Source organism: Neovison vison, chromosome 6 (assembly GCF_020171115.1).
Source record: "Neovison vison isolate M4711 chromosome 6, ASM_NN_V1, whole genome shotgun sequence".
Classification (NCBI taxonomy): Eukaryota; Metazoa; Chordata; class Mammalia; order Carnivora; family Mustelidae; genus Neogale; species Neogale vison.
The window spans coordinates 215,758,279-215,786,011 of NC_058096.1; the positions used below are offsets into that span (position 1 = coordinate 215,758,279).

At 44.5% G+C, this 27,733-nt stretch overlaps 1 protein-coding gene and 1 pseudogene across 1 annotated transcript; one reads left to right on the top strand and one right to left on the bottom strand.

The window, feature by feature from the left end:
* Positions 1–2,337: 2,337 nt before the first annotated feature.
* Positions 2,338–27,733, bottom strand: LOC122909696 (zinc finger protein 709-like). The gene is given in 5 exon segments (XM_044254128.1): positions 2,338–2,466; positions 2,469–3,966; positions 4,562–4,622; positions 4,804–4,930; positions 27,565–27,733. Coding segments are annotated over 5 exon segments (1,725 nt in total). The 5' UTR covers positions 27,568–27,733; the 3' UTR covers positions 2,338–2,430.
* LOC122910839 lies at positions 8,760–8,890 on the top strand (annotated as a pseudogene).

Sequence of the window (27,733 nt, forward strand, 5' to 3'; positions counted from 1 at the left end):
CTCGAACCCTGGGTCAGCTGGGAGTCTGCTTGAAGATTCTTTCTCTCTGCCCATCCTGTCCCCCCACTCATATGCTCTCTAAAATAAAATAAATCTTTAAAAAAAGGTTTTACTTCTATTTTTTAAAGATTTTATTTATTTTACAGAAAGAGACACAGCGAGAGAGGAAATGCAAGCAAGGAGAGAGGCAGAGGGAGAAGCAGGGTCCCCGCTGAGCAGGGAGCCCGATGTGGGACTGGATCCCAGGACCCTGGGATCATGACCTGAGCCAAAGGGAGATGCTCAACAACTGAGCCGCCCAGATGCCCCCAGAAAGATTTTACTTATTTTTTAAAAGTAGTCTGTACAACCCAATGTGGGGGCTCAAGCTCACAGCCCTGAGATAAAGAATCACACGGTCCATGAACTGAGCCAGCCAGGTGCCCAATATCCATTGTTCTTTATGGTCTGTGGTCATCTTTAATAACTACAATTCATTCCCCCTCTCTTTCTGACTACAGATGTCATTCTGGTAGTGTCTGGCAAGAAGGCACTGACAAAACCATGCTGTAAGTTTTTGGAATTAAGGATGATGACGAATTTGTTTAACTGCAAAAATTATAGCTACAGATTAAAAAAAATTGAGGAAAAAATACTTTAACTTGTATGCACATGATGATACTGGCCCAGAATGACAAAATTACAAGTTGATTTGAAAATCCACAATTGCAATGGCATGTTTTAATATATCCTACCAGAAAATGGAGAAAATAATATTTGTTAGTATACAGCAGTTAATAAGATTTTAAAGGAACATGTACAGAAATGTTGGTTTGATAAAAGAAATGTAAATCACATACAAACATAACTGAAAATGTACTGAAGAATTAGGTTCAGTTGTGAGTAATGAGAAAAACCCACAGTTTGCCTGTAAGAGGAAGGTGTTTATTCTCACAAGAAAGGACTGGGTCACAGAAGTCACTGTACAATGCAGTAGAGAAACACACTACCACAGGGTTCCTTTTGACTGCATCACTGTAGCTGTGCTGGTGGAATGAGGAACCCAGGACTAGATGCTCACTACATGTATTAGACCTTATACAAATACAATCCAGAGAAGAAGGATGTCAGCGCTTTAAAGGACATTCTCAACCATGATAGTCTACATGTGTTGCCTTGTGGACACAGGATGGCTTGCGAGAAAATCCAAATGGCATCGAACTCTGCTGTGGAACTTGTGGACACATCTGTGGAAACCTATGCTCTGAGAAAATGGAAGTCAAGTAGTTGGTGGCGGTACTGAAGATACTCTTGACTGGCAGGGCAAAGAATGGCCTAGAAGGCGTGTGGAAAACGCCTCTGGTCTCTATCACTACTTGTACTGTAACTCCAAAAATGAAGGCCTTATTCCCTTCTGCCTTCCAAATCTCATGCAAGTGAGGCTATTAGTGAATTCTAATAGGAAACTATAAAGAGAACAGATTCTAGAAAATTAGGTCAAAACATTACCCATGTTGACCTGGCACATTCCAGGAGAGCCATCTCCAATTCTACATTGTTTTTTGTTTGTTTGTTTGTTTGATCACAGGTCTCTTAAAGTGTAATATCCAAACCCACAGGAGAAATGACAAAGAATAAAAGGAAATTAAGTAAACAGCGATTCTAATGAGATAATACCCTATGATAAACTCTGCATACTTACAAATGTACGCCAATTACTTATTAGCCAGGAAAATAAGTCTCTTTTGATGAAAGAAAAAGAAGGAAATCTTTTCTCATATGAAAGGAGGACTATTTATAATGGATAAGGAATATCCAGTACCTGTGACATGAGGTCAATAGGAAAATGTCAACAAATACCAAAATGTCATTATTCCTTGGCCCCTTCACTTACTGAACAATTAAAAAAATATAAAAAAATTAGCCCTCCTTACATATTAGAAATACACTTTAACTCATCCATTGATCCAACAGACTTCAAAAGGGAAAGACAAAAATTTTATGATCCGATTCAAGGAAAAACGCTACCTACTAAGCTTATGTATGTACTATTGCTTAAACAGTGGTTACAGAATTGTCTCGACTCAGTGTCCAGCTGAAAAGCAACAACTGGAAGCCACAGTCTGGAGACCGAGTTTCAGAATGCAATTCATTATTTTTAATTTTGAAGCATTTCTTTCATGTAGCGAATTCTCTGGAGTACTATACTTGAATTAATTTATATCAGACTTTCCCCTGTTGCTTTCATTTATAGCATTTCTCTCCAGTGGTGTTTTTACATGGCCTTGTATTTGTTAAGACTGAAAACTCTCCTGTATTTTCTAGTTATAATGTACCTATCTAGTGTGCATTCTCATCACATGTTTATGTAAGGATGTGGGCCAATTGAAGGCTTTCCCACAATGTTTACATTCCAGAAGTTTCTCTCCAGTGTGAATTCTTTCATGGCTTCTAAACGAGCTGGGTCGACTGAAGGCTTTCCCACATTCTTTACATTTATAGGGTTTCTCTCCAGTGTGCACCCTCATGTGTCCCCGAAAGGTTGTACGATAAATAAAAGCTTTCCCACATTCCTTACATTCATAGGGCTTCTCTCCAGTGTGCGTTCTTTCATGTACTTGAACATAACTTGAACAACTGAAGGCTTTGCCACATATTTTACATTCATAGGGTTTCTCTCCTGTGTGAGTCCTTTCGTGTATCCGAAAGGAACTGGGACAATTGAAGGCTTTCCCACATTCCTTACATTTATAAGGTCCATCTCCAGTGTGTGTCATCATGTGTCTTCGAAAACTTGTGAGAGAAACGAATGCTTTCCCACATTCCTCACATTTATAGGGTTTCTCTCCAGTGTGAGTTCTTCCATGTATTTGCAAACCTAGAGGAGAACTGAAGGTTTTCCCACATTGTTTACATTCATAGGGTTTCTCTGCAGTGTGAGTCCTTTCATGTCTTCGAAAGGAAGTGGGGCAACTGAGGGCTTTCCCACACTGCTTACATATATAGGGTTTTTCTCCAGTGTGAGTTCTCACATGCACTTGGAAAGTGGTCAGCCAGTGGAAGGCTTTTCCACATTCTTTACATTGATAGGGCTTCTCTCCAGTGTGAGTCCTTTCATGTGTTCGAAAGGAACTAGAACAACTAAAGGCTCTGCCACATTGTTTACATTCATAGGGTTTTTCTCCAGTGTGAGATCGTTCATGTATTCGGTATGAGCTGGGACAGCTGAAGGCTTTCCCACATTCCTTACATTTGTACGGTCCAACTCCGGTATGTGTTATCATGTGTCTTTGAAAGCTTCCAAGAGAAATGAAGGCTTTCCCACATTCCTTACAGTCATAGGGTTTCTCTCCAGTGTGAGTTCTTTCATGTTTTCGAAGGGAACTGGGACAACTAAAGGCTTTCCCACACTTCTTACATTCATAGGGCTTCTCCCCCGTGTGAGTTCTTTCATGACTTCGAAAGGAACTGGGGCAGCTGAGGGCTTTCCCACACTGCTTACACTGATAGGGTTTCTCTCCAGTGTGAGTCCTTTCGTGTGTCTGAAAGGTCTGATGATATCTGAAGGCTTTTCCACATTGTTTACACTGATAGGGCTTCTCTCCGGTGTGAGTCCTTTCATGCTTTCGAACAGACTGACGATACCTAAAGGATTTCCCACACTCCTTACATTTGTAAGATTTCTCGACGCTGTGATTCCTTTCATGTTTTTGAAAAGGTTGGAGATAACTGAAAGCTTTTCCACATTCTTTACATTTATAAGGCTTTTTTCCATATTCCTGATACTTGTATGGTTTAGGTGAAGTGTGAGATCGCTTATGCCTATTAAGGGATGAATGGCGCATAAAGACTTTTCCACACGCGCTGCATTCCCATGGTTTTACTTCAGTAGTTTTCTTGTTCAGATTAAGATTTGGAATAGGACTGAAGTTTCCTCCACACTGATTACCTTCTTTACTTTGGCAGAACCTCTCTACCGTATGACTTCTGTAGAACAAAAACCAAAAAACCACCAGAAGTGTATTATTGTGATTTCCCATCTATTAGTAAATACCAGAATTACATTGTTATCATTTACACGTAGGGGAAAAGGATAGGTTTTTCTGTCTTGTCTGAATTGTTAGAAAATGCGTATTCTACAAGAGGGCTCAACCATAACTATTCTATGAAAACAGTGACAGTCACATACGGAGTTTCTGGATAATATTTCCAAATGAACTATTTTTGAAAACACTGAGGATGTGTCACATTTAAGAAAACACTTTTGAGGGTGCCTGGGTGGCTCAGTGGGTTAAGCCACTGCCTTCGGCTCGGGTCATGATCTCGGGGTCCTGGGATCGAGTCCCATATCAGGCTCTCTGCTCAGCAGGGAGCCTGCTTCTCTCTCTCTCTCTGCCTGCCTCTCTGTCTACTTGTGATCTCTCTCTGTAAAATAAATAAATAAAATCTTAAAAAAAAAAAGAAAACACTTTTGATGAAAATTTTCTAGAAGGAAATACATCTGAAGCTAGGCTTGCTTTTGCATTTTCATAACATACAAAGATTCCCTTGGATGCTGCTTTCCACCATGAGTGCTACTCACCTTAGTTTTCTTCCCTGGTTTTTGTACTCATCTTCAATGTTATGGTCTTTCCATTTTTTCCCTACAATGAAAACCCAGAAAAAAACAATACGTTATAGAAGAATTATTACAAGTCCATGATGAGTTCTGACCATGCCTGAGTTACTGGCGTATTCCTTTTCCCATTCCAATTCAAAGAATGCTGATGGGCGAGAAACATTTGTCCTCAAATGGACAAGGTCAAAGTAAGGTGTCGTCCTTACCTATTGAGGCCAGGTTCCTCAAGGTTTCCCGCATCACATCTCTGTAGAGCTTCTTCTGTGAAGGATCCAGCAGAGCCCACTCCTCCAGGGTAAAGTTGACAGCAACATCCTCAAAGGCCACTGGGTCCTAAAACATCCCACATATGTGCAGAGGAGGACGGATGAGACAGCACTAGGAATCTATAGTCAATTCGTAAGAAGCTCACATGATTCTGTAATCTCAAAAAATTCTATGACTTGGTCATCAGAATTCTCACTCTCTATATGTAATCATTTCTCATACATTTAGGAACATCATGAACACACGAAAATTATTTCTACTTTTTTACTATGTTCAAATCTTATTGCTCTCTGATGGTAGCATCCCAGGCATGTCAGAGAATGCAAGAAATGATATACAAAGGAAAGAAACATTTGCATTTTGAGATCACCAATTCCTTGTGAGAAAAAAACTCAGCTCCTTCCTTATTAGCCACCGTATCACACAGCACTCCACAAAGTGCAGGGTCACATCCTCATGAAGTTTTATTGTGTAAAAACACAGTGAACCATGGGGAGCTTTTCCTTCTATGTCCATTGCCAGACATGTAAGGCCAGAGGGCCTGTGGGGATCCAATGTATAACCAGGACCAGCTGGCCATATTGTCCTGAAGCGCTCCAGGCCATAAGAAGTAGTTGGATGCCACTGGTTGAATGAACATACCTAGCAGAGAGTATTAATTTTAACTTGTCTATAAGAATTTTTGTCAGAAACCGAGTTACTCCTTTCTATTTGTCCCATTTCAGGGGGCGAGGGAGTTACCCAGAAACTACAGCTCAAAAAGAAGGCATCACAACTTAGAACTCTACAAAACTCCCTACATTCATGGGCCTCAGAGCCGTCGCTCACCAACTTTTAGCATTTACACGCGCATCTACTGGGATGGCTAAGAGGCTAGAAGAGCTTTTCCAGAACCATTAATGGTGTACTCCAGCCCTGCTGAGCGTGCAGAATGGGATAAAAGCTACAATTTGCAAGGAAGTTCATTTGAAAGCCACATGCTTTGGTGGCAAGTGTGCCCACTGCTGTAAAACACATACAGGGCTCAGCGGCATTTTCCTCCAAGAGAACAGAAGACCTCCCTTCTCCAGTTTCCGGAGGCAGTGATTTTCAACCACCTGCTCTGGAGGCCGCTCTTCCATTTCTCTCACTTCTGTCCCCTCAGGTATGGCACAGGATAGGACTGCCTCACTTCCTGGCCTGCATAGCCCGCAGCTAATTCATTCCCCTAAATGCTGGTCTCTGAAAAAGATGATTAACCCACAGAGGTCTATATGCAGGGGATAACAGGTCCCACACAGTAATTGGGATGACAGTGTTCACCCATTTGGTTAAGAAAAGAGAGGGGAAACTCACGCTTCTTGGTAGATCCACGAAGTAAAATGAGCTCCCTGGGTGGGCTCTAATAACTCTTTCTATAATGGACACGCGCACTTGCTCACAGAACGTCCCACGACCCAGTGTGCAGAAGGGAGTGGACACTACTAGCAGGCATGGGATTTCTGATCCTTATGAACGCCTGCCCATGGTATTTGTCCTTGGTTGGTATCTGGGAGCCAAGATGTAAGACGGAGCCCACCAGCCTGATGAGAGTGACTCAGTGTGCCAAAAGCTTATAAATTTATAAACTTAAGCCAAAGTTTATGCAAAGAATATGATACATCCCAAACTCTAGTTTTCACTCTGAGAGTCTGAATTTTCATTATGCACAGAAGGGGATGCCTGTGTGACCCAGGCACTGAGTCTCTAAATAAGCTTCCTGGGAAGATAACATTTACATGTGCTGTCACAACATGTCGCTTGGGGGACTGAACCCTTCCTATGGAGTACAACAGGAGGTGACATCTCCTTGAAGCTTGCATCTGGTTTCCTCCAGAACAAATTTACTAATATTATAATTTGTAAAGTTTATTTATTTTTAAGTAATCTCGACACCCAATGTGGGGCTCAGACTGATGACCCGGGATCAAGAGGCACAAGCTTTTCCAACTGAGCCAGTCAGACACTGCCCCCCCTCCTGGCCAAACCAATTTAATTAAATACTAAACAAAACAAATGGATGATATTTAATGATCCTAATAGAAAAAGATTTAAATTTTTAAAAAGATTTTATTTGGCAAAAGAGAGAACAAGCAGGGGGAGAAGAAGGCTCCCCGATGAGCAGGGAGCCTGATGTGAGTCTCCATCCCAGGACCCTGGGACCATGACCTGAGCCAAAGGCAGAGGCTTAACCGACTGGGCCACCCAGGTGCCCAAAAAAAGATTTACATTTTTATTGAGCATCAAAGAATGAAAAAAGTGAAAATATGGTACATGTTCTTAGAAACAACTCCATTTCCCAAGATGTTTCCTCTCCCAAAATGTTTTTCTATAAAATCCCATCAATCCCCAAAACAGACATTTTAGGGGTCAACAAAAACTATTCCTCCAAACCTAGTATGAGGAAAAAAGGTCTTCCAAAGAACAAAGGGGTGGCTTGCCTAATACACATCAAAGTTTCTTAAACTATTGCATTCCAGACAGCACAGTATTAGCAGAGAGAAAAACAGACCAAGAGAAAGGAAAAGCATCTTCCATGGGCCAGCATTAAATTCTGGAATCTGGTCAAGGGCAGATCAGACATTGTGATCTGTACAGTGGCAGACATCAGAAACCCTTTTTATTTTTATTTTTTTTTAATTTATTTGAAAAGTGGGGGGGGCGGGAGAGAGAGAGAATGAGCAGGGGGAGGAGCAGATGGAGAGGGAGCAGCAGACTCTCCACTGAGCAGGGAGCCCAACGCAGGGCTCGATCCCAGGACCCTGGGATCATGATCTGAGCGGAAGGCAAATGCTTAATTGATTGACCCACCCAGGCGCTCCCAGAAAGACAAACTATTATCTACCTGGAAAAATGCATTGTATTCACTTCTATTCCATGGAAAATGGCCAATGCATTATAGATGAAACTAGGGCACTTGTAGAAGTCATAGATAAATGCTTCATTGACCCAAAAATAGGGAGAATTTTCTGATAAGAGGGAAAGAGTAAGACCTCAAACAAGAGACTGAACAATTCATAATCAAACTAAGGAAATTAAAAAACAAGGTAGAAGAAAATATCCGTAATAACGCGCAATACTAAAGAGTTAGGGGTGCCTGGGTGGCTCAGTTGGCTGGGCGTGTGCTTTCAGCTCAGGTCACGATCCCAGGGTCCTGGGATCAAGTCCTGTATTGGGCTCCTTGTTCAGTGGGGAGCCTGCTTCTCCCTCTGCCTGCTGCTCCCCCCTGCTCGTGCTCTCTCTCTCTCTGTCAAATGGATAAATAAAATCTTAAAAAACTATACTAAAAAATAGTTTGCAGAGTTAAGACTGAACAGTTTAAAAATTAGAAAATAATCAAAACGTATTTAAACAGGAAGATGAAAGACCATATATGAAAAAAAAAAGTCCATCTGGGGGTGCCTCTACAGTGCAGTAGGCTAAGCATCTGACTCTTGGTTTTGGCTCAGGTCGTGATCTTGGGGTTGTGGGATCAAGTCCCACGTAGGGCTCCACACTCTGTGCAGAGTCTGCTTGGGATTCTCTTTCCTTCTCTCTCTCTGCCCCTGCTGCTTGTGCCATCTCTCTCTAAAAAAATAAATATTAAAAAAAGTCTCTCTGCGGGATGCCTGGGTGGCGCAGTTGGTTGAACGACTGCCTCCGGCTCAGGGCGTGATCCTGGAGTCCCGGGATCGAGTCCCACATCAGGCTCCCAGCTCCATGGGGAGTCTGCTTCGCTCTCTGACCTTCTCCTCGCTCATTCTCTCTCTCACTGTCTCTCTCTCTCAAATAAATAAAATAAAGTCTTTAAAAAAAAAAGTCTCTCTGCTAAGTAATAAGAGAAAAAAAAAAGGCCAAGCACATTACATTTCATACTGATTAGGATAAAAATTAGTTAGTCTACGGCCATACCACCCTGAACGCGCCCGATCTCGTCTGATCTCGGAAGCTAAGCAGGGTCGGGCCTGGTTAGTACTTGGATGGGAGGATAAAAATTAGTTAATTTAATAACTCCAGGTGTGGATGACCAGTCAACAAACACATAAATCATGCATGAATGGAGGAAACCATCAACTTCTAGGCTCCATTGCCATTTCCTGTCAAAATCTGAATTTGATCACGAGCTACAATATTCCTCCAATGTCCAGAGAATTTATTGTGTATTTGCACTTGGGAGTCTGACACAAGAAAGAAAGGAGATGTATTTTTAATGAGAGTAAAAATGAAATTTGAAAAAGTCCAAATACCAAAAGCAAAGCAACGGGTGAGTAAGTTGGATGGCTCGCAGCCTCGAGATACAAGCGTTTACGAAACATACCATTGCAAAGAACCAACCAAAACACATTTTGAATGTGATTTCATTGATATCTATTTACTTATTTAATAATCTATTATTTTTATTTATTTGACAGAGAGAGTGAGAGAACACAGCGGTGGGGCGGATAGTCGAGGGAGGGAGAAGCGGGCTCCCTGCCGAGCAGGAAGTCTGATGTGGGGCTCAACTGCAGGGCCCTGGGACCATGACCCCAGCCCAAAGGAGACACCCAACCATCTGAGCCACCCAGGCGCCCCCCCTATACTCATATATCTAAAGGTAAAACTAAAAGAATACCATTTAGTGGGAAAAAAAAGATGGCAAAGGTTAGGGAGATTAAAGCATCAAGTCAGAGGTCATTCACGGTGCAGGATGGAGAGAAGGTAGGTCAGGAGTCTCAGGAGACAAAACCTGTCCAAGTCCACTTATAAATAATGATGATCACAAAGATGTTATTACTATTATATTGTTATTACTATGAAATCTTCCCATAGAGCATTATATGTATCATTTTCTGAATATATTTGATGATAAACATTTAAAGAATTAAGTTTGGAGAAGTATGAAGTTCTTATTTTTTTTTTAAAGATTTTATTTATTTATTTTATAGAGAGAGATCACAAGTAGATGGAGAGTCAGGCAGAGAGAGAGAGAGAGGGAAGCAGGCTCCCTGCTGAGCAGAGAGCCCGATGCGGGACTCGATCCCAGGACCCTGGGATCATGACCTGAGCCGAAGGCAGCGGCTTAACCCACTGAACCACCCAGGCGCCCTGAAGTTCTTATTTTTTATTCTTGGTGCTGTGATATAGAAATCTGAATTCTAGTTCACAGATTTGGGCAGCAAAAACTGGTAACAAGTGTTTATTTTGAAAGAATTGGTTACATAGCTCTTAAAAACAAAGGGTGAGACATACTGGTAGGGAAAGATGTGAAGGATTTATCAACAGAATAAGTAAGTAAAATGCATTGCAATATATACACCAGGTTACCTTTTCTGTAGCTCTAATAGTCACCCACAGAGGAAGGCAGACGCCCACCCAAGATCTGACTCAGATCAGACTGACCGCACACACAGGCCAAGAGGGCATGAAAAGATTTCTTCCATAATGCAAGTGCCCAGTGGAGGTAGGGCAGGGCAGGCCTCTCGACCAGGGCAGAAGTGCCTTGAGAAAGCAAGGAAAGGAAGCTGGTTGGATTTTTTATGGCGGTTTGGGAGTGGGCTAGGGTGGGGCTTTGGGTACAGGGACAGGGCCTTCAGGGAACCGAGTATCTTGCCAGCACCAAGGCAGTGAACAGTTAGGCTGTCTTGCCCCCTTGTACGGAGATGGAGGAAAGGAGAGATGAAGGCTGAAAGCTGTCAGCGGACAAACATTAAAAAATGTCAGAGACTCCTGGTTTTAGGTCAGCCATGTAAGGAGTTTAGACGCAGGTATTCTTGTCCTCATAGGAAAAAAACCCACACATGTTAAAATCAACAACTCTCTTAGATCCATCAGAGAACTGAGGTCACAGGGAAACTACTGCTTCCAAAGTCAGAGAGACAAAAAGTAGTCAATTAAAAATATGTCCAAAATATTCTGTTCTTTACCAGGCCTTTCCTCTCAAAATCTACTTTTTTAAAAAAAGATTTTATTTATTTATTTGACAGAAAGACAGTGAGAGAGGGAACACAAGAAGGGGGAGTAGGGGAGGGAGAAGCAGGCTTCCCACTGAGCAGGGAGCCCGATGCGGGGCTCGATCCCAGGATCCCGGACCGTGACCTGAGCCAAAGGCAGACGCTTAATGGCTGAGCCACCCAGGCACCCCTCAAAATCTATTTTATTTTATTTATTTTTTATTTTTTTCCTTCTCAAAGATTTTATTTATTTATTTGAGAGAGTGGCAGTGAGAGAGAGCATGAGCGAGGAGAAGGTCAGAGGGAGAAGCAGACTCCCCGTGGAGCTGGGAGCCCGATGCGGGACTCGATCCTTGGACTCCGGGATCATGACCTGAGCCGAAAGCAGTCGTCCAACCAACTGAGCCACCCAGGCGTCCCTCAAAATCTGTTTTATGCGAGCATGACTGACTGGGATTTTCTTGGCACCTGGTGGACCTGAGGAGGTGGAGGACAGAGAAATACTTGTGATAGTGACAGGATTCTTCCTTCCTGACATGAAGTGTGTGACGGTTCCTCTAACACCACGGCTCCAACTCTGATTCCCCCAGTATGTGGCCATTAGTTCAACTCAGTACTAACACTAAGCGTCAGACTCACAGATTAAGCATTCACTACAACAGAACTTCCCCATTTCAGATGCCAGCCTAAATGGGGTGCCTCGTCTACTGACATTTCCAGCCAGCTGACTACAAATCCACAGATGCCTCTGAAACCCCTGAGGTTTGATAATTTGTTAAAACAATTCTGAGAACTCAAGAAAGCACTGACTGGGGTGCCTGGGTGGCTCGGTTAAGCCTCTGCTTTCAGCTCAGGTCATGATCTCAGGGTCCTGGGACTGAGCCCCACAACAGGTTCTCTGTTCCACAGGGAGCCTGCTTCCCCCCTCTCTCTGCCTACCTACTTGTGATCTCTCTGTCAAATAAGTAAAATCTTCAAAAAAAAAAAGAGCACCTGACTTACAATTATTGGTTTATGACAAGAGATAACAATTTAGGAACAGCCCAATGGAAGAGATACATAGGGGAAAGAATGGGAGCAGGGGTGAGGGGGGCAGGATCACTTGGAGATTCCATGTTCTCTCCCCACAAGCTGTCCCCACCTCCCCCTGCCTCCAGCACCTTCATGGGTTCACCAACCTGGAAGTTCTCAGAGTCCCATCTTTGTTTAATTTTTTAATTTTTTTAAAAGATTTTATTTATTTGTGAGAGAGAGAATGAGAGCGCGCGAGAGAGCATGAGAAGGGGAGGGTCAGAACGTGAAGCAGATTCTCTGCTGAGCAGGGAGTCTAATGCGGGACCTGATCGCAGGACTCCAGGATCATGAACTGAGCCGAAGGCAGTTGCTTAACCAACTGAGGCACCTAGGCACCCCTCGAAGAAGGGGTCCCTCGAAGAAGTCCCATCTTTAAGGTTTTTTTTTTTTTAAAGATTTTATTTATTTATTTGACAGAGAGAGATCACAAGTAGATGGAGAGGTAGGCAGAGAGAGAGAGAGAGAGGAGGAAGCAGGCTCCCCGCTGAGCAGAGAGCCTGATGCGGGACTCGATCCCAGGCCCCTGAGATCATGACCTGAGCTGAAGGCAGCGGCTTAACACACTGAGCCACCCAGGCGCCCCTCTTTAAGGGTTTTGATAGGAGTTTCATTATGTAGGCCGGAGTGATTAGCTCAATCTCTAACCACTCTTCCCTCTCCAGAGGCTGGGAACTGGGGCTGCAAGTTCTAAACTTCCCATCAAGGCCTGGCGTTTCTGGCATCCAATCCCCATCCTGAAGCTATGTAGGAGTCCACCAAGAAATGCCTCATTAGAACCAAACACGCTCTCTCACCCTTACCGCTCGGGATGCTGAGGTCTTCAGGGATCTTTGCCAGGAAGTGTGCTCAAGACCAAATGTCTTCCTTGTATTTACCCCCGGTGGCTCAGCTGGTTAAGCGTCCAACTTTTGATTTCAGCTCAGGTCATGGTCTCAGGGTTGAGAGACTGAGTCCCCCATCGGACTCCGTGCTGGGCGTGAGGCCTGCTTGGGATTCTCTCTCTCTCCCCCTCTGCCCATCCCCCCAACTCCCTCTGCTAACTCAGGCTCTCTCTTAAAAAAAAAAAAAAAAGTCTCCAAGGAGACACAGCATTCCACGCTGCTTATGTGAATAATAACGTGGCAACATACATGAGTTTCCCATGGACAGAACGGCAAGGAGAAACAGACAAATCCACTATTAGAGTTGAATACTTCAACACCTTTTATTGGTAATCAGATCACAGGAAGAATATCAGAGAAGTCGCAGTTTAACTGGGCAACGCCATCACTGCATTTAGTTGAAAACTGTGGGATACGTCATCAAAGAGGATACATATTCTTCTCAAGTTCACATGGAAAATTCACAAAGACTCCAATAGCGCAATCTGGTCGTCTGAATGACCAAATAAATTTTGCATACATATTTGGTCTTATTCCACAGTTCTGGCCTCAAAATCTACCCCAAACCTTGGAGTTTGCTAAGGGCTGGAAGTGATGAAGGGGCTGGTGCTATGTTAGTGCAGGGACTTTGGGAAAGCACCTGAGGAAGGGGCTGGGTTGCCAAGGGGGCCGACTATTTGATTGGAAAGTTGTAACTTTTAGTTCCCCCCACCCCCGACCTTCAGGGGGCCCAGGGGCTGGAACTGAATTAGTGGCCAAGGGCCAGTGATTTAACCAATCAAGCCTATGTAATGCAGTCTCCACAGAAACCTAACAGGATGGGGCTGGAGAGCACAAGAAAGTGACGGGACAGGCAACACGGAAGGTCTGAGCCCTTTCCCTATACCACACCTTAATCCCCTCCATCTGGCCATTCCTAGTTGTAACTTTTTATAGTAAGTGTCAATCTCGTAAGTACAATGTTTCATTGAGTTCTGTGAGCCCCTCTAGCAAATTAGTATTCATCAAAACAGAGCCAAGGAGGAGGTTGTGGGAAGCTCTGATTTATCACCAGTCAGAACAAGTCACAACCTGGACTTGTGGCAGCCCTCCTGAGTTGGAGGGGGTTGACAGAAATTCTAATCTGTAGGTCAGAAGCGTGGGTAACAGCCTGGTGTGTGCGTGCGGTCTCGGAGGACCTCAACCTCAACCCCTGGAAGCTGCCATGATCTCTATTAGTCAAAGCTAATATAAGGAGACAAGAAAAAGAAAGAAAAGGCATACAGGGGTGCCTGGGTGGCTCCGTGGGTTAAAGCCTCTGCTTTCGGCTCGGGTCATGATCCCAGGGTCCCGGGATCAAGCCCTGCATCGGGCTCTCTGCTCCTTGAGGAGCCTGCTTCCTCCTCTCTCTCTCTGCCTGCCTCTCTGCCTACTTGTGATCTCTCTCTGTCATATAAAGAAAATCTTAAAAAAATATACAGAATGGGAAGTAAAAAATAAAAACTGTCTTTGACACATATAAAAATGACTAAGGAGCAAATGTCAAACAATCCACAACAAGAAGGAAAGTCCTTTGAACTAGAAGAGAGTAGAGTAAGGCTGAAGGGATAAAAGGTTAACATAGCGGGGCGCCTGGGTGGCTCAGTTGGTTAAGCGACTGCCTTCAGCCAGGGTCATGATCCTGGAGTCCCAGGATCGAGCCCCGCATGGGGCTCCCTGCTCTGCGGGGAGTCTGCTTCTCCCTCTGACCTCTCCACTCTCACGCTCTCTCTCTCCCTCTCTCAAATAAACAAATAAAAATTTTTAAAAAAGGTTAATGTAGAAAAGGAAAAATTGTGCCTTCCTATAGATCTAAACAAATATAGTCAACTGATCTATGACAAAAGACAAAGGCCATTCAATATAGAAGACAGTCTTTTCAACAAAAAGTGCCAGGAAAAGCAGAATCCACATGAAATAAAATCTATAGATACAGAGCTTACAGCTTTCGTAAAAGTTAACTCAAAACGGACTCAGAGATACATAAAAAATTCCTGTAAGATAACATACAAGAAAATTTAGATGACCTGGGGTTTGGTAATTATTTCTCAGATAGAACGCCAAAATCAAAATCCATGAAAGGAAAAAAGATAGTTGAGTTTGGCTTCATTAAAATGAAAACCCAATCTGTGAAAATTAAGAGATGGAAAACAGAAGCCACAGACTGGGAGAAAATCTTCACAAAACACTTCTCTGATAAAGGGCTAGTATCCAAAATGTCCAAAGAACTCTTAAGACAAGAACAGTATGACAAGCAACACAATTAAAAAAATGGGAGAAAGATGGGGCGTCTGGGTAGCTCAGTGGGTTAAGCCTCTGCCTTCGGCTCAGGTCATGATCTCAGGGTCCTGGGATCGAGTTCCGTATCGGGCTCTCTTGCTTCCCTCCCCATCTGCCTGCCTCTTTGTGATCTCTGTCAAATAAATAAATAAATAAAATCTTTTAAAAAAATGGGAGAAAGATGTAAACACACCCTTCACCAAAGATATAGAGATGGTAATTAAGCATATAAGAAGATGCTCAACACCATGTCATTAGAAATTGTGAATGAGAGAATGATACACAGCCTGACATTTATTACAACAGCAAAAATTCAAGACACTGAAAAAAAAACAAATAATAGTGAAGATGTGGGGCAACAGGAACCTTCATTCATGGCTGATGGGAATGGAAAATGTATGCCTATTTTGGGAGGTAGGCAGCTTTTAAAAAATTTTTATTTATTTATTTGACAGAGAGAGGGGGAAGCAGGCTCCCAGCTCAGCAGGGAGCCTGATGTGGGACTCGATCCCAGGACCCTGGGATCATGACCTGAGCTGAAGGCAGAGGCTTTAACCCACTGAGCCACCCAGGTGCCCGAGGTGGGCAGTTTCTTAAAAAACCACCTATTTGTTTAACCATACTATCCAGCAGTCACTATCCTTCCTATTACCCCAAATGAGTTATAGACTCATAAAAAAAACTTCATAAAGAAACCTGCACACGAGTGTTTATAAGAGCTTTATTCGGGATTGCCAAGACTTACATGAAACTAAAGTATCCTCCAATAGGTGAATGGAAAAGTAACCACTGGGACCTCCATATAATGAAATATTATTCAGTAGTAACAGGAAAGGAGGTATCAAGCCAGAAAGACGTGTGATAACCTCAAAATCCTATTGCGAGGTGAAAGCAGAGACTATGGCAAGACTACCCACTGCATGGTTCCAAGCATAATTCCGGAAAGCCCCAAACCAGAGACAGTTAATGAGCTACAGTTGCGAGGGATCTGGGGGGTGGGAAGGAGGAATGACTAAATGGATGGCAGGGAGTGCTTAGGGAAGGGAAAGTAGATGACACGATCCAGAAATGACAGACACACATCATTTGATGCTGCCGAAGCCCAGAGACTGTGTGACACAGAAACTGGCTACTGTAAACCAAGGACTTGACCGCATCAGCACCGGCTCACAGACTATAACAACTATAGCACAGCGATGCGAAATATAAAAAATAGGGCAAACTATATGAAGGCAAGAGGGTTATGTGGGAACCCTTTGTCCCCCCTCCTTTTTTTAAAGATTTTATTTATTCATTTGAGAGAGAGAGAGAACATGTGCGTACCTGAGCACACAAATGGGGAGGGGGCAGAAGGAAAGGGAGAAGCAGGCTCCCCACTGAGCAGGGAGTCACATGCAGGGCTCCATCCTGGGACCCCGGGACCATGACCTGAGCCGAAGGCAGATGCGTAACCGATGGAGGCACCCAGGCGCCCCCCTCTTCTGATTAAGTTTTCTGTAAAACTAAAACTGCTGTAGAGAAGTCTGCCTGGGGAAAAAAATAAAAAGAAGACAGAGGCGTTCATATTCATCCCTGATGATTGACGACTGAAAGAGGCCATCGTTTATTCAACTGATCTGAATTTATTTCAGTGACCCATATGGCACCCTCTGAGGCCTAAACCCAGAGACAGGGGAGAACAGAAATTTCCACTGAACGCCTTCCGGACAGCCAGCCACTGTGTGTTCGGAGAAGCGACATGAGTGTCTTCATTGCTCTCGGTAGCATCTAGAACTCTGCTGTGGTAAGGCGTGTCCAGGCAAGGACTCACACTGGGACCTCAGTGCACGTGGAGACAAATGTCACCTTGGTTTGTATGTTGGAGAGGTCTAGGAGGAAAGAGTCCCCGACTTTTTACCACGAAGGAGCATCTCTTCACAATCACCCAAGAGTCTACAAACGTAGCTGAAGCCATTGCTGGTCAGTGCTAAGGTGACGGACTGATGACGGACGGGCACAGTTTGGGGCCTGGGGCCACGTCTTGCCTCAGAAGCCCACGGACAAGGTAAGGCCATCAAGGGCAACCCCAGGAGGCCTGAGGAGAGGTCACTGAGGCCTGTCGTGGAACAGTGTTGGGGGCACTCCCAGGTGTGCCTGCTGTGTGGCAACCGGATCAGAGCCCAGAGCCTTCCGTGTTGTCATGGGGGTTCCTAGTCAGGGTGGACCGTTTTACAAGTAACAGCAGCAATAGGGTCAAGTAGGATTTTAAGCAGAGTATGTTGCGGCCACAACACCAAAGGAATCTAGCCAGTGTGGTGGCTGCTGAGAGGGACAGCAGTTACTTCACGGTGTCAAGGAGGGAACAGGCTCCAGATTACCAAATAATTTTTAAGATTTTTAAAAAAGATTTTATTTCTTTGAAAGACAGAGCAAAAGGGAAGGGGCAAAGGGAGTGGGAGAGGGACAAGCAGGCTTTTTACTGAGCAAGGAGCCCTATGCAGGGCTCCATTCTAGGACCCCGAGATCATGACCTAAGCCCAAATCAGACACTTAACCAACTGAGCCACTCAGGTGCCTGGGTGGCTCAGTGGGTTAAGCCTCTGCCTTCGGCTCAGGTCATGATCCCAGGGTCCTGGGATCGAGCCCCACATTGGGCTCTCTGCTCAGTAGGGAGCCTGCTTCCCTTTTTCTCTGCGTGCCTCTCTGCCTACTTGTGATTTCTCTCTGTCAAATAAATGAATAAAATCTTAAAAAAAATTTAAACAAGGAGGCAGGGCATTGCATCATACATATGACAATGGGCTAGCCCCTTTTTAGGAGCTCTTTTTTTAAAAAGAAAAAAGTATTTTTTTAAGATTTATTTATTTATTTGACACACAGAGAGAGGGAGAGAGAGATCACAAGTAGGCAGAGAAGCAGGCAGAGAGAGAAGGGGAAGCAGAATCCCCACCGAGCAGAGAGCCCAATGCGGGGCTCGATCCCAGGACCCCAGGACCATGGCCCGAGCTGAAGGCAGAGGCTTCAACCCACTGAGCCACCCAGGCGCCGCTTAAGAAGAAAAATTTTTAAAAACTTATTCATTTGATAGAGAGACAGAGAGAGCACAAGCATGGGAGAGGGAGAAGCAGGCTTCCCCGCTGAGCTGGGAGCCCAATGCGGGGCTAGAGCCTGGCGTGGGGCTCAATCTGAGGACGTGGAGATCATGACCTGAGCAGAAGGTAGATGCTCAACCATCTGAGCCACCCAGGCGCCCCTTTATGAATTCTTTTTATCAAAATCTTTATGTCCCAAATATCCTCAGCAGAGGCTGTCGTTAGTGTGGTGTCATACCCATGATGCTGGAGCAAGGTGGGTGCAGGTCAGATCCCGCTCGCAGAGGCTGAGCGCACAGGCTGCAGCTGGACACCCCCTGCAGGTAACCAGGAAGAGGTGCATCATGTCATTTGGGAGGTGAAAACCAACTGCACTTGACAGGAGGCTGAAACGGGCACTGAACAAATCCAACTTGCTCAAGTCTCTGACGGCAGGAAATGTATCTGGTGCTGAATGGACAGAGTCATGAATTTCCACTACAGTGGGGACTGGGAATAGGGATTCATCAGGAGTAGACGCAGCCTCAAGGTTGCAGGAATCCACTCTGACGTGTCATTCACTCTTTCCAGATTTAAACACGAGGCCAAATAAGGCTGTTAAAAGGAGAACCAGAGGGAACAGCCGCTTATTCATTAAAAAAAGGAGTTTTCAATCAATGGTTTGGATTTCTGTTTAATTTATGTTTGGTCGGGGCATGTGGGTGGCTCAGTGGGTTAAGCCTCTGCCTTCAGCTCAGGTCCTAGGATCAAGTCCCACATCGGGCTCTCTGCTCGGTAGGGAGCCTGCTCCCCACCCTCCACCTCTGTCTGTCTCTCTGCCTACTCGTGATTTCTCTCTCTCTGTCAGATAAAGAAATAAAATCTTCACAAAAAAAATTTATGTTCGGTCGGATTAAGTAATTTAACTGGGGGCTGGTGAAGGAAGGTCGGTGGGGTCCCATTTTGTTAGTACAATTTAGAAGTGCCAAAAACAAAATTTAAATATTTGTTAAAGGTTTTTTTTTTAAGATTTTATTTATTTATTTGTGAGAGATAAAAATTTATCTTATTTTTTTAATTTATCTTATTTTTTAAGATTTTATTTATTATTTATAAATAAATAAAATTTATTTATTTATTATTTATTTGTAAGATTTTATTTATTTATTTGTGAGGGTAAGATTTTATTTTATTTATTTGTAAGGATTTTTATTTATTTATTTATAGTGAGAGCATGAGAGGGGAGGAAAAGGAGATAAGACACAGTGGGTTCAGTCTTTCTCTGTTCAGTATGGGATATTTAAAGAAAATGGGTGTGGGGCGTCTGGGTGGCTTCGTCAGTTAAGTGTCTATCTTAGGCTCAGGTCATGATCTGAGGGTCATGGGGTCAAGCCCTACACTGGGCTCTCTGCTCAGTGGGGAGTCTGCTTCTCCCCCTCTCTCTGTGCATTCTCTCTCTCTCTCTCTCAAATAAATAAATAAAATCTTTAAAATAAAAAAAAAATGAAGAAAATGGGTGCTAGGACCACGAGAGATTTTTAGGTAAGAGCACAGTTCTCGTGGTTCTGAGACGTGCTTATTTGTTCTCTGTATTATATTCAGCAACTCCCTTAAGTTTATCAGGGGTGCCCTGCTTAAGTATAGTCGGGTCCCCAGCTTTAGCTGTAAGTTGAACCTTAGTATTGGCTATCTGCATAGTTTCCTAAATTAATGCATTATAGAGCCCGTTGTTGTAGAGGCCCAAAGCATGAAGGAGTGTATTTTTATCTTTTTTGTTACATACATTATTTTAATATATGTTGAATTTTCAATTGGTCAAATTGCAGACCTTGGTTTTGAGACAGGAATACTGAAGGGACCTCACAAAAAAAGGATTTTTTTCCTTTGCTAATTTTCCTGCTTCTATTCTTGCTAGTACCTGCACCCCTGCCTTACACAAGCTTCTTTTTTTTTTTTTTAGAAGATTTTATTTATTTATTTGACAGAGAGAGAGAGAGAGATCACAAGCAGGCAGAGAGGCAGGCAGACAGGAGGAAGCAGGCTCTCCGCAGAGCAGAGAGCCCAATGTGGGACTCAATCCCGATGTGGGGCTCGATCCCAGGACCCTGAGATCATGACCTGAGCCGAAGGCAGAAAGCCTCTTTTTTTAAAAATATTTTATTTATTTATTTGACAGACAGAGATCACAAGTAGGCAGAGAGGCAGCAAGAGAGGAGGAAGCAGGCTCCCAGCTGAGCAGAGAGCCCTATGCAGGGCCCGATCCCAGGAGCCTGGGATCATGACTGGAGCCAAAGGCAGAGGCTTCAACCCACTGAGTCACCAGGCGCCCCAGAAGGCTTTTTTTTTTTTTTTTTAAATAGCCTCCAATACAGGGCCTGAACTCAGGACCCTAAGATCCAGATTTGAGATGACTTCAAGAGTCAGAGGCTTAACAGACTCAGTCCCCCAGGCACCCCCTTACACATGCCTTAATGTATGTCCTCCTTGTAAAGACCAGGGAGTTAATGATTTCTTTGGTGTTTTCCAGTACAACAGATAACATCTAAGGAGTGGCCTAGAGGGGTCATCGTACACCTTTTCAAAGACCACTGACTCCAGATACCCTGCCGCCAAGACACCTGGCTCCAAGGCACACATGAGGTATGGAGGACACCAGGGCACTCATGCTCACTGGGCCAGTTCTCAGACGCCTGACAGGACATGTACATCAAACCAGCATTCTCAATAAGAACCTCAGACCCGCGGGGTCCCTGGATGGCTCAGCTGGTTAAGCGTCTGCCTTCAGCTCAGGTGATGATTCCAGGGTCCTGGGATGAAGCCCTGCATTGAATAAATAGAACATTAAAAAAAAAAAAGATTTTACTTATTTATTTGACACAGAGAGAGAGATCACAAGTAGGCAGAGAGGCAGGCAGAGAGAGAGGGGGAAGCAGGCTCCCTGCTGAGCAGAGAGTCCGATGCGGGACTGGACCCCAGGACCCTGAGATCATGACCTGAGCCGAAGGCAGAGGCTTTAACCCACTGAGCCACCCAGGCGCCCCCTGCCCCCGCTCTCTATCTTCAATAAACTCTGCTCTCACTTGCTGCGGGCTTACATTTGATTTCTATCCTAAGCATAACCAAGGACCCTCTTGGCTGGTCCTGTGGGACCCCCTCTGGGTCTTCAGAGCCAGTTTCTCTGCATCAGTTTCAACACTCTTTTCTTCGGCTTCCTCTCCGGTTTAGTTTTTGTCCATCACTGGGTATACTTCAGGGAAGCGGGGTGCTCTCTACCTGGGTATTTGTACATTGTTTCCTCCCGGGAGCCTCAGAGCAGTGCCGGCAGGGCCTGGAGCCTCCCGCATGAACGCTGGTTGTTTTATTGAGCTTGATGACCCTGGACTCAGATCAAGTTTGAACTAAGGCCTTTGCTATGCCACAGGGGGACCCTGAGTGTGTCCCTTAAACTTGATGCTCCAGATCTTTGCTGCAGGAGTCAGGGGTGGCACAGAGGGACTGAAGGGTCCCTGTGATTAGGGGTGTGGACTCAGCCCACAGGCTTCTGGCTACCCTGCCCTCTCCTCTTTCTCTAACTCGGTGACCGCTACTTCAGGAGTGACGCCCCTTGCCCCCCACCCCACCCATGGGCCCTCCTCTTGGACAGGATAGAGTCCCCTCTGCCACTCCACCCTTAGGTGTGTGGGGCCAACCGAGGCTCTGTCACAGTGTCACCCTACCGCAGACATGAATCAGCAAACACATCGTCCTGGGCCACTGTAAGGAGGGCCTCGCTCTTACACTCCTGCTCACACATACTTGGGGATTGTGTAAACCCCCGAGTCTGGTAGGCTGAACAGAGAACGGAGGCGTGGGAAGGTCAGCCATGCGACACGGGGCAGCACAGGTCACAGCACGCGCTCCCCAGCCCCGAGCGCCCGCGGAACATGCCACCATCAGGCGTCAGCGCAGGCGAGCAGGTGAGAGCAAGAGAAGCGGAGCCACAGCCTAGCGGTCCTGCCTGGACGTGGCCGGCGGTGCCAGTGATTACGGTCACCTGCGGAGATGTGGTTCCCACGTCGAGACTGGGGTCAGTGTGGCACCGGGACACACAGACACAGAGCAAGAAGGTAGGAAAAGGTTTACAAATCACATAATAAATGTCTCTGGGGAGGGGAGGGCTGGCCCTTCAAGCAGCTCTGATTGGGCTTCAGAAAGCGGTGAAAAGAGCCTGGTCTGGGGTTCATTGTGGCTGGGGGGTGGGGCTGGGGCCAGAATCCTTGCCCGGGGCAGGGGCCAGTGTGATCTGAATCTCTTGCCATCTCTAGAGGAGACACCACTTAGACTTTCTCATTAGCCTGATCCAGTGGGAGGCAGAAGACAAAGAGGGAAGGAGGAAACTTAAACTGTGAGCAAACATCCAAAATACGGAACCTGACTGCTCATACAAGGAGAAAATCGTGGTTAGGAAAAACGCACATTTGCAAGAGCTTGTCTTCATGTAAAGACAATATATATACATTCTATATATTAGAATTAAATATAATTAAATAGAATATAAAGACTATATATATTCTACATATATAGAATACATATAGTCTTTATATATATTTATATATTTAAATTAATAAAATATATTGAAATATATAATATATTGAATAATATAAATATAATATATCATAAATATATATTTTATATAATATTTATAATATACATTTAAATTTAAATATATCTAAATACATATCTAGAGACTGTATATATATATATAATGTCATATAAAGACATATATATTATGTCATATAAAGACATATAAAGAAAACACTAACAGGACGCTCAAGAAATGATCAACACTCATTTTTGGGGGTGGCTGAAGCCAGAGTTTCGGAGTAGACCAGGGTGTTCTGGCACTGAGTCTCCTTAGACTATATTTTACATTTTTTGCTAACCCTTGCATATATTTTTTAAGGTAAACAGTAATATATATAAACCATAGTTTCTCTTTTTAATACCCTTTCTTTTGAATAACCTTCCTATGCTTTTTAAAATTTAATGAAAACTTTTTTCTACATAGGAAACCATTCTAAGATTTCATCCTTTAAACATGAACACTTATGAGGTGCCTGTGGGGCTCAATCACCTGAGTGTCCGGTTCTTGATTTCAGCTCAGGTCGTGATTTCCAGGCTGTGGGACTGAGCCCAGTGTTGGGCACTGTGCTCAGCAGGGAGTCTGTTTGAGATTTTTCTCTCTCTCCCTCTCTCCCTCTGGCCCCCCCGTCCCCGGTTATATGCACGCATGCTCTCCCGCTTTAAAATAAATACATATTAGGAAAAATAAACATAGGGATGCCGGGGTTGCTCAGTCGTTGAGAGTCTGCCTTTGGCTCAGGTCATGATCCCAGGGTTCTGGGATCGAGCATCAAGCTCCCTGCTCAGCTGGAAGTCTACTTCTCCCTCTCCCACTCTCCCTGCTTGTGTTCCCTCTCTCTCTGTGTCTCTCTCTGTCAAATAAATATATAAAATCTTTAAAAAAATGAGTATTTATAAAAGTTTAAGCCATGAGAAACAAAAAGAATTTCAAATCTCTTTGCATAATAAAAGGCACCACAGTTGGTGGAAAAATTGTATAGCTCTGTATAGAAGAATGAAACTTGACCATTCTCTTATACCATACACAATGATAAACTCAAAATGGATAAAAGACCTCAACGTGAGGCAGGAATCTATCAGAATCCCATAGTAGAACAGAGGCAGTAACCTCTTTGATATCAGCCACAGCAACTTCTTTCAAGATATGTCTCCAAAGGCAAAGGAAACAAAAGCGAAAATTAACTTTTGGGACTTCATCAAGATCAAAAGCTTCTGGGATGCCTGGATGGCTCAGCTGGTTGGGCGGCTGCCTTCGGCTCAGGTCATGATCCCGGGGTCCTGGGATCGAGTCCTGCATGGGGCTCCTTGCTCGGCGGGGAGCCTGCTTCTCCCTCTGCCTTTGCCTGCCTCTCTGTCTGCCTGTGCTCGCTGTTTTCTCTCCCTCTGTCTCTGACAAATAATAAAAAAAAAAGATCAAAAGCTTCTGCACAGCAAAGGAAACAGTCAACAAAACAGAGAGACAACCCACGGAATGGGAGAAGATATTCGCAAATGACACTACAAAGGGCTGATATCCAAAATCTATAAAGAACTCCTCAAACTCAACACTCAAAAAACAGATAATCATGTTGAAAAACGGGCAGAAGACATGAACAGACACTTCTCCAATGAAGACATACAGATGGCTAATAGACACATGAAAAATGTTCATCATTATTAGCCATCAGGGACATTTAAACCAAAACAACAATGAGATACCACCTCACACCAGTTAGAATGGCCAAAATCAACAATCCAGTAAACAACAAGTGTTGGACAAGATATGAAGAAAGGGGAACCCTCTTACACTGTTGGTGGGAATGCAAGTTGGTGAAGCCGCTTTGGAAAACAGTGTGGAGATTCCTTAAGAAATGAAAAATAGAGCTTCCCTATGACCCTGCAATTGCACTACTGGGTATTTACCCCAAAGATACAGATGTAGTGAAAAGAAAGGCCATCTGTACCCAATGTTCATTGCAGCAATGGCCACAGTCGCCAAACTGTAGTAAGAGCCAAGATGACCTTCAACAGACGAATGGATAAGGAAGATGCAGTCCATATACACTATGGAGTATTATGCCTCCATCAGAAAGGACGGATACCCAACTTTTGTAGCAACATGGACGGGACTGGAGGAGATTATGCTGAGTGAAATAAGTCAAGCAGAGAGAGTCAATTATCATATGGTTTCAGTTACTTGTGGAGCATAAGGAATAACACGGAGGACACTGGGAGAAGAGGAGAAGGGAGCTGGGGGAAATCGGAGGGGAAGAGGAACCATAAGAGACTGTGGACTCTGAGAAACAAACTGAGGGTTTTGGAGGGGAGGGGGGAGGGGGCTGGGAGAGCCTGGTGGTGGGTATTAAGGAGGGCACGTATTGCATGGAGCACTGGGTATGATGCATAAACAATGAATCTTAGAACACTGAAAAGATTAAATTAAATAAAAAACACGAAAAAGAAAAAAAAGGCACCATAGTTTCTTCTTTCAACTTTCACTGGGGGGGTTAGGATTAAGTAGCACATTATAATGCATTAGAGATTTGGCCTTCAGACATGAAATGTATGGGAATTATCAAAGATTTATGCAAGTTTTGAGTAGTTTTCCTTGTATCAATTAAAAGAGGAATTAATTTGCCTTAACCTTTAACAGTATTACAGCATTCAAATTTCCAAAGCTCCCCCTACACACACACAAACACAAAACCTGACCTAAAATGTAAAACCTACCCGAGAACCTCAAATACCCCCATCTCGCCTCTTGAGAACCTTTTGCCTAAAGGGAACCAACATTGTTTGGTTCCAGGATTCTTTCCATTACTTCCACTATATCTTTCAATCGACCCATATTTTCAAAATCCAATAACTAAAAATGTCATGTTCTCACAAAGCAAACAGTATCACACATGGCTGAGGGAAGCTACCTAAAGTTAAAGGTTACAAAATGCAATATACAAACATATATAAGGAAAGAAACGCAAATATTTGAATCAGGTGACATAAGCAGCCTGCTTCCACAGTTCAGAAGGAAATTTCATATTCCCAGCTTGTGGTCCAGACGGCACCTGTTGGAATACAACCTCTACAGTCAGAGAGGAGGTTTGGGGAGGAACACTTGGAGCCCCAGGAATGAAGTCTGGGAGCTCTGTACACAACTCTCTTAGGGCCTAATGGAACATTCCTCTCTCAGGGTTCCATTGACATAAGTTAAGAAACTACTGGCCAGATTCGGTGTAAGGATCTAACTCCAAAGAACTCCCCAATTCACAAACACTTGGTCCAGAAGACCTACCTCCTGACCTTCACAGACTTTCTCAATGTACAGAATTACTCTGAGTGCACCTACACTGCACACGCAAAGCTCAAGCTCATGTCTAGAAACAGGCACAAGGAAACCACAATTGCCACCTCAGGAAGAGCAGCACTGCCCTGTCCTGTAATCCCATCCCCCATGTACACAGGCATCCCAGCTTTCCTTGGTTCTCTAGCTTCTCTCAGTTCCTTCTGTGGTGTTTTCCAGGAAGAACCGGCTGGGCCTTCAAGTACCTCCCTTTTCAGGCTCAAGGGGGAGTCCTTACCTTAGAAACACTGACCTCAGGCTTCTGCTTCCTACCAAGTTGCTCTGAACCACCACTAATACCTCAAATGTGATAAGCCTAGTGTTTGGACAAAATCAAACCTGGTGTTTATGAATAAGGGAGGAAAGAAAACTGTAAGGATTTTTCTAGTAAAACAAAAAGAACACACCAACATCTACTTCCTTCAAAAATATAAATATGTTAATTACAATTTCCATGGCAAGAAACTGTTTGGAAACAATCATAATTGAACACACTTCTAGGTACGGCAAGTCTAAGTCCTGATACTACATTTCAAATCACCTAAAAGGACAAATCTCTGGGCCTTAACACACCGGCTCATGGGAAGGAAAATAAAGGAAACAAAATTTGTAATAAATGTAACAATGGAATTTTTTCCCCCTGAAATTCACCCCTTTCTTGCCTCTTTGTAAAATTTCATACTTTGGAGATCTACTGGTTAAAAACATTTTAACTTAACTGAAACATGCAGGCTTAAAGGTGAATAAAGTCACAAACTCACATAGGGTCAATACTGACAGGAGACAACACTCAGGGAAGTCTCCAAGGAGGAACCGCCAACCAAAGGACTTCCCATAGGATGTCGATGCCCAGGGAAGACCCTGAGAGAAGAGGCAAAGGGATTTCATGCGACGTATTCCAGGTGGTTTGTCTTGGCTCTCCTCTTAAGTAAAACATCCATGGACCAAAAAGACAAGTCTTTAAAAAGAGCCATCCATGGCTCTGTGGGTAAATGATAAAATACTGCGTAATATGAAATGCACCCCGGAGAACAAATAGTTAATAATGATGCTCTGAACTGGAGAGGAAAGATGGCGTTTCAGAAAACACGGAAAGATCTGGAAATTGAGGCATTTATTGCCAGTCCCATGAAGAGCTAGGCTGGGGGCACAGGGTCGTGACTTTGAGACCCTACTCCCCAAATGTTTGGAAAAGTGCGGGGACACTGGGTCCCCCCAGGGAGAAAGGGAAGGGGACCCCATAGACCACAGCACCTCCCGCGCACGAAACTGGGAGACCGAGGCATGACCGTCCCCTGATGACCCTCCCTGTGGTCATCGCCCGATCTGAGGGGGACGCGGCCACGCAGGGACGGGACAGGATGGCATGGGTCCCTGCGGCCGGGCCGCCCCGCGCTGCGTGCCGCGCCATCCGCGGCCTCGGGTCCCCCGACTCCGGAGTTCACCGCGGGGAAGCCAGGTCCAGCCGTGGCCGGTTCCAGCCGGTCCCCCCGCCCCCCTCTCCCGACTCCCGGCCCCGCACACTCACCATTGCCCGCTTTCTGGGGTACCGGGTCGACCACCATGCGATTGCCGCGGCCGGCGGAGCTCACGGCGACAGAGGATGTGGCGGAAGCTCCCCAAGCCTTTCAGGACGGCGCGAGGTGATGCGAGCCTCGGCCGGACAGCGGCGACAGCACCCAGTCCCCACCGTCCAC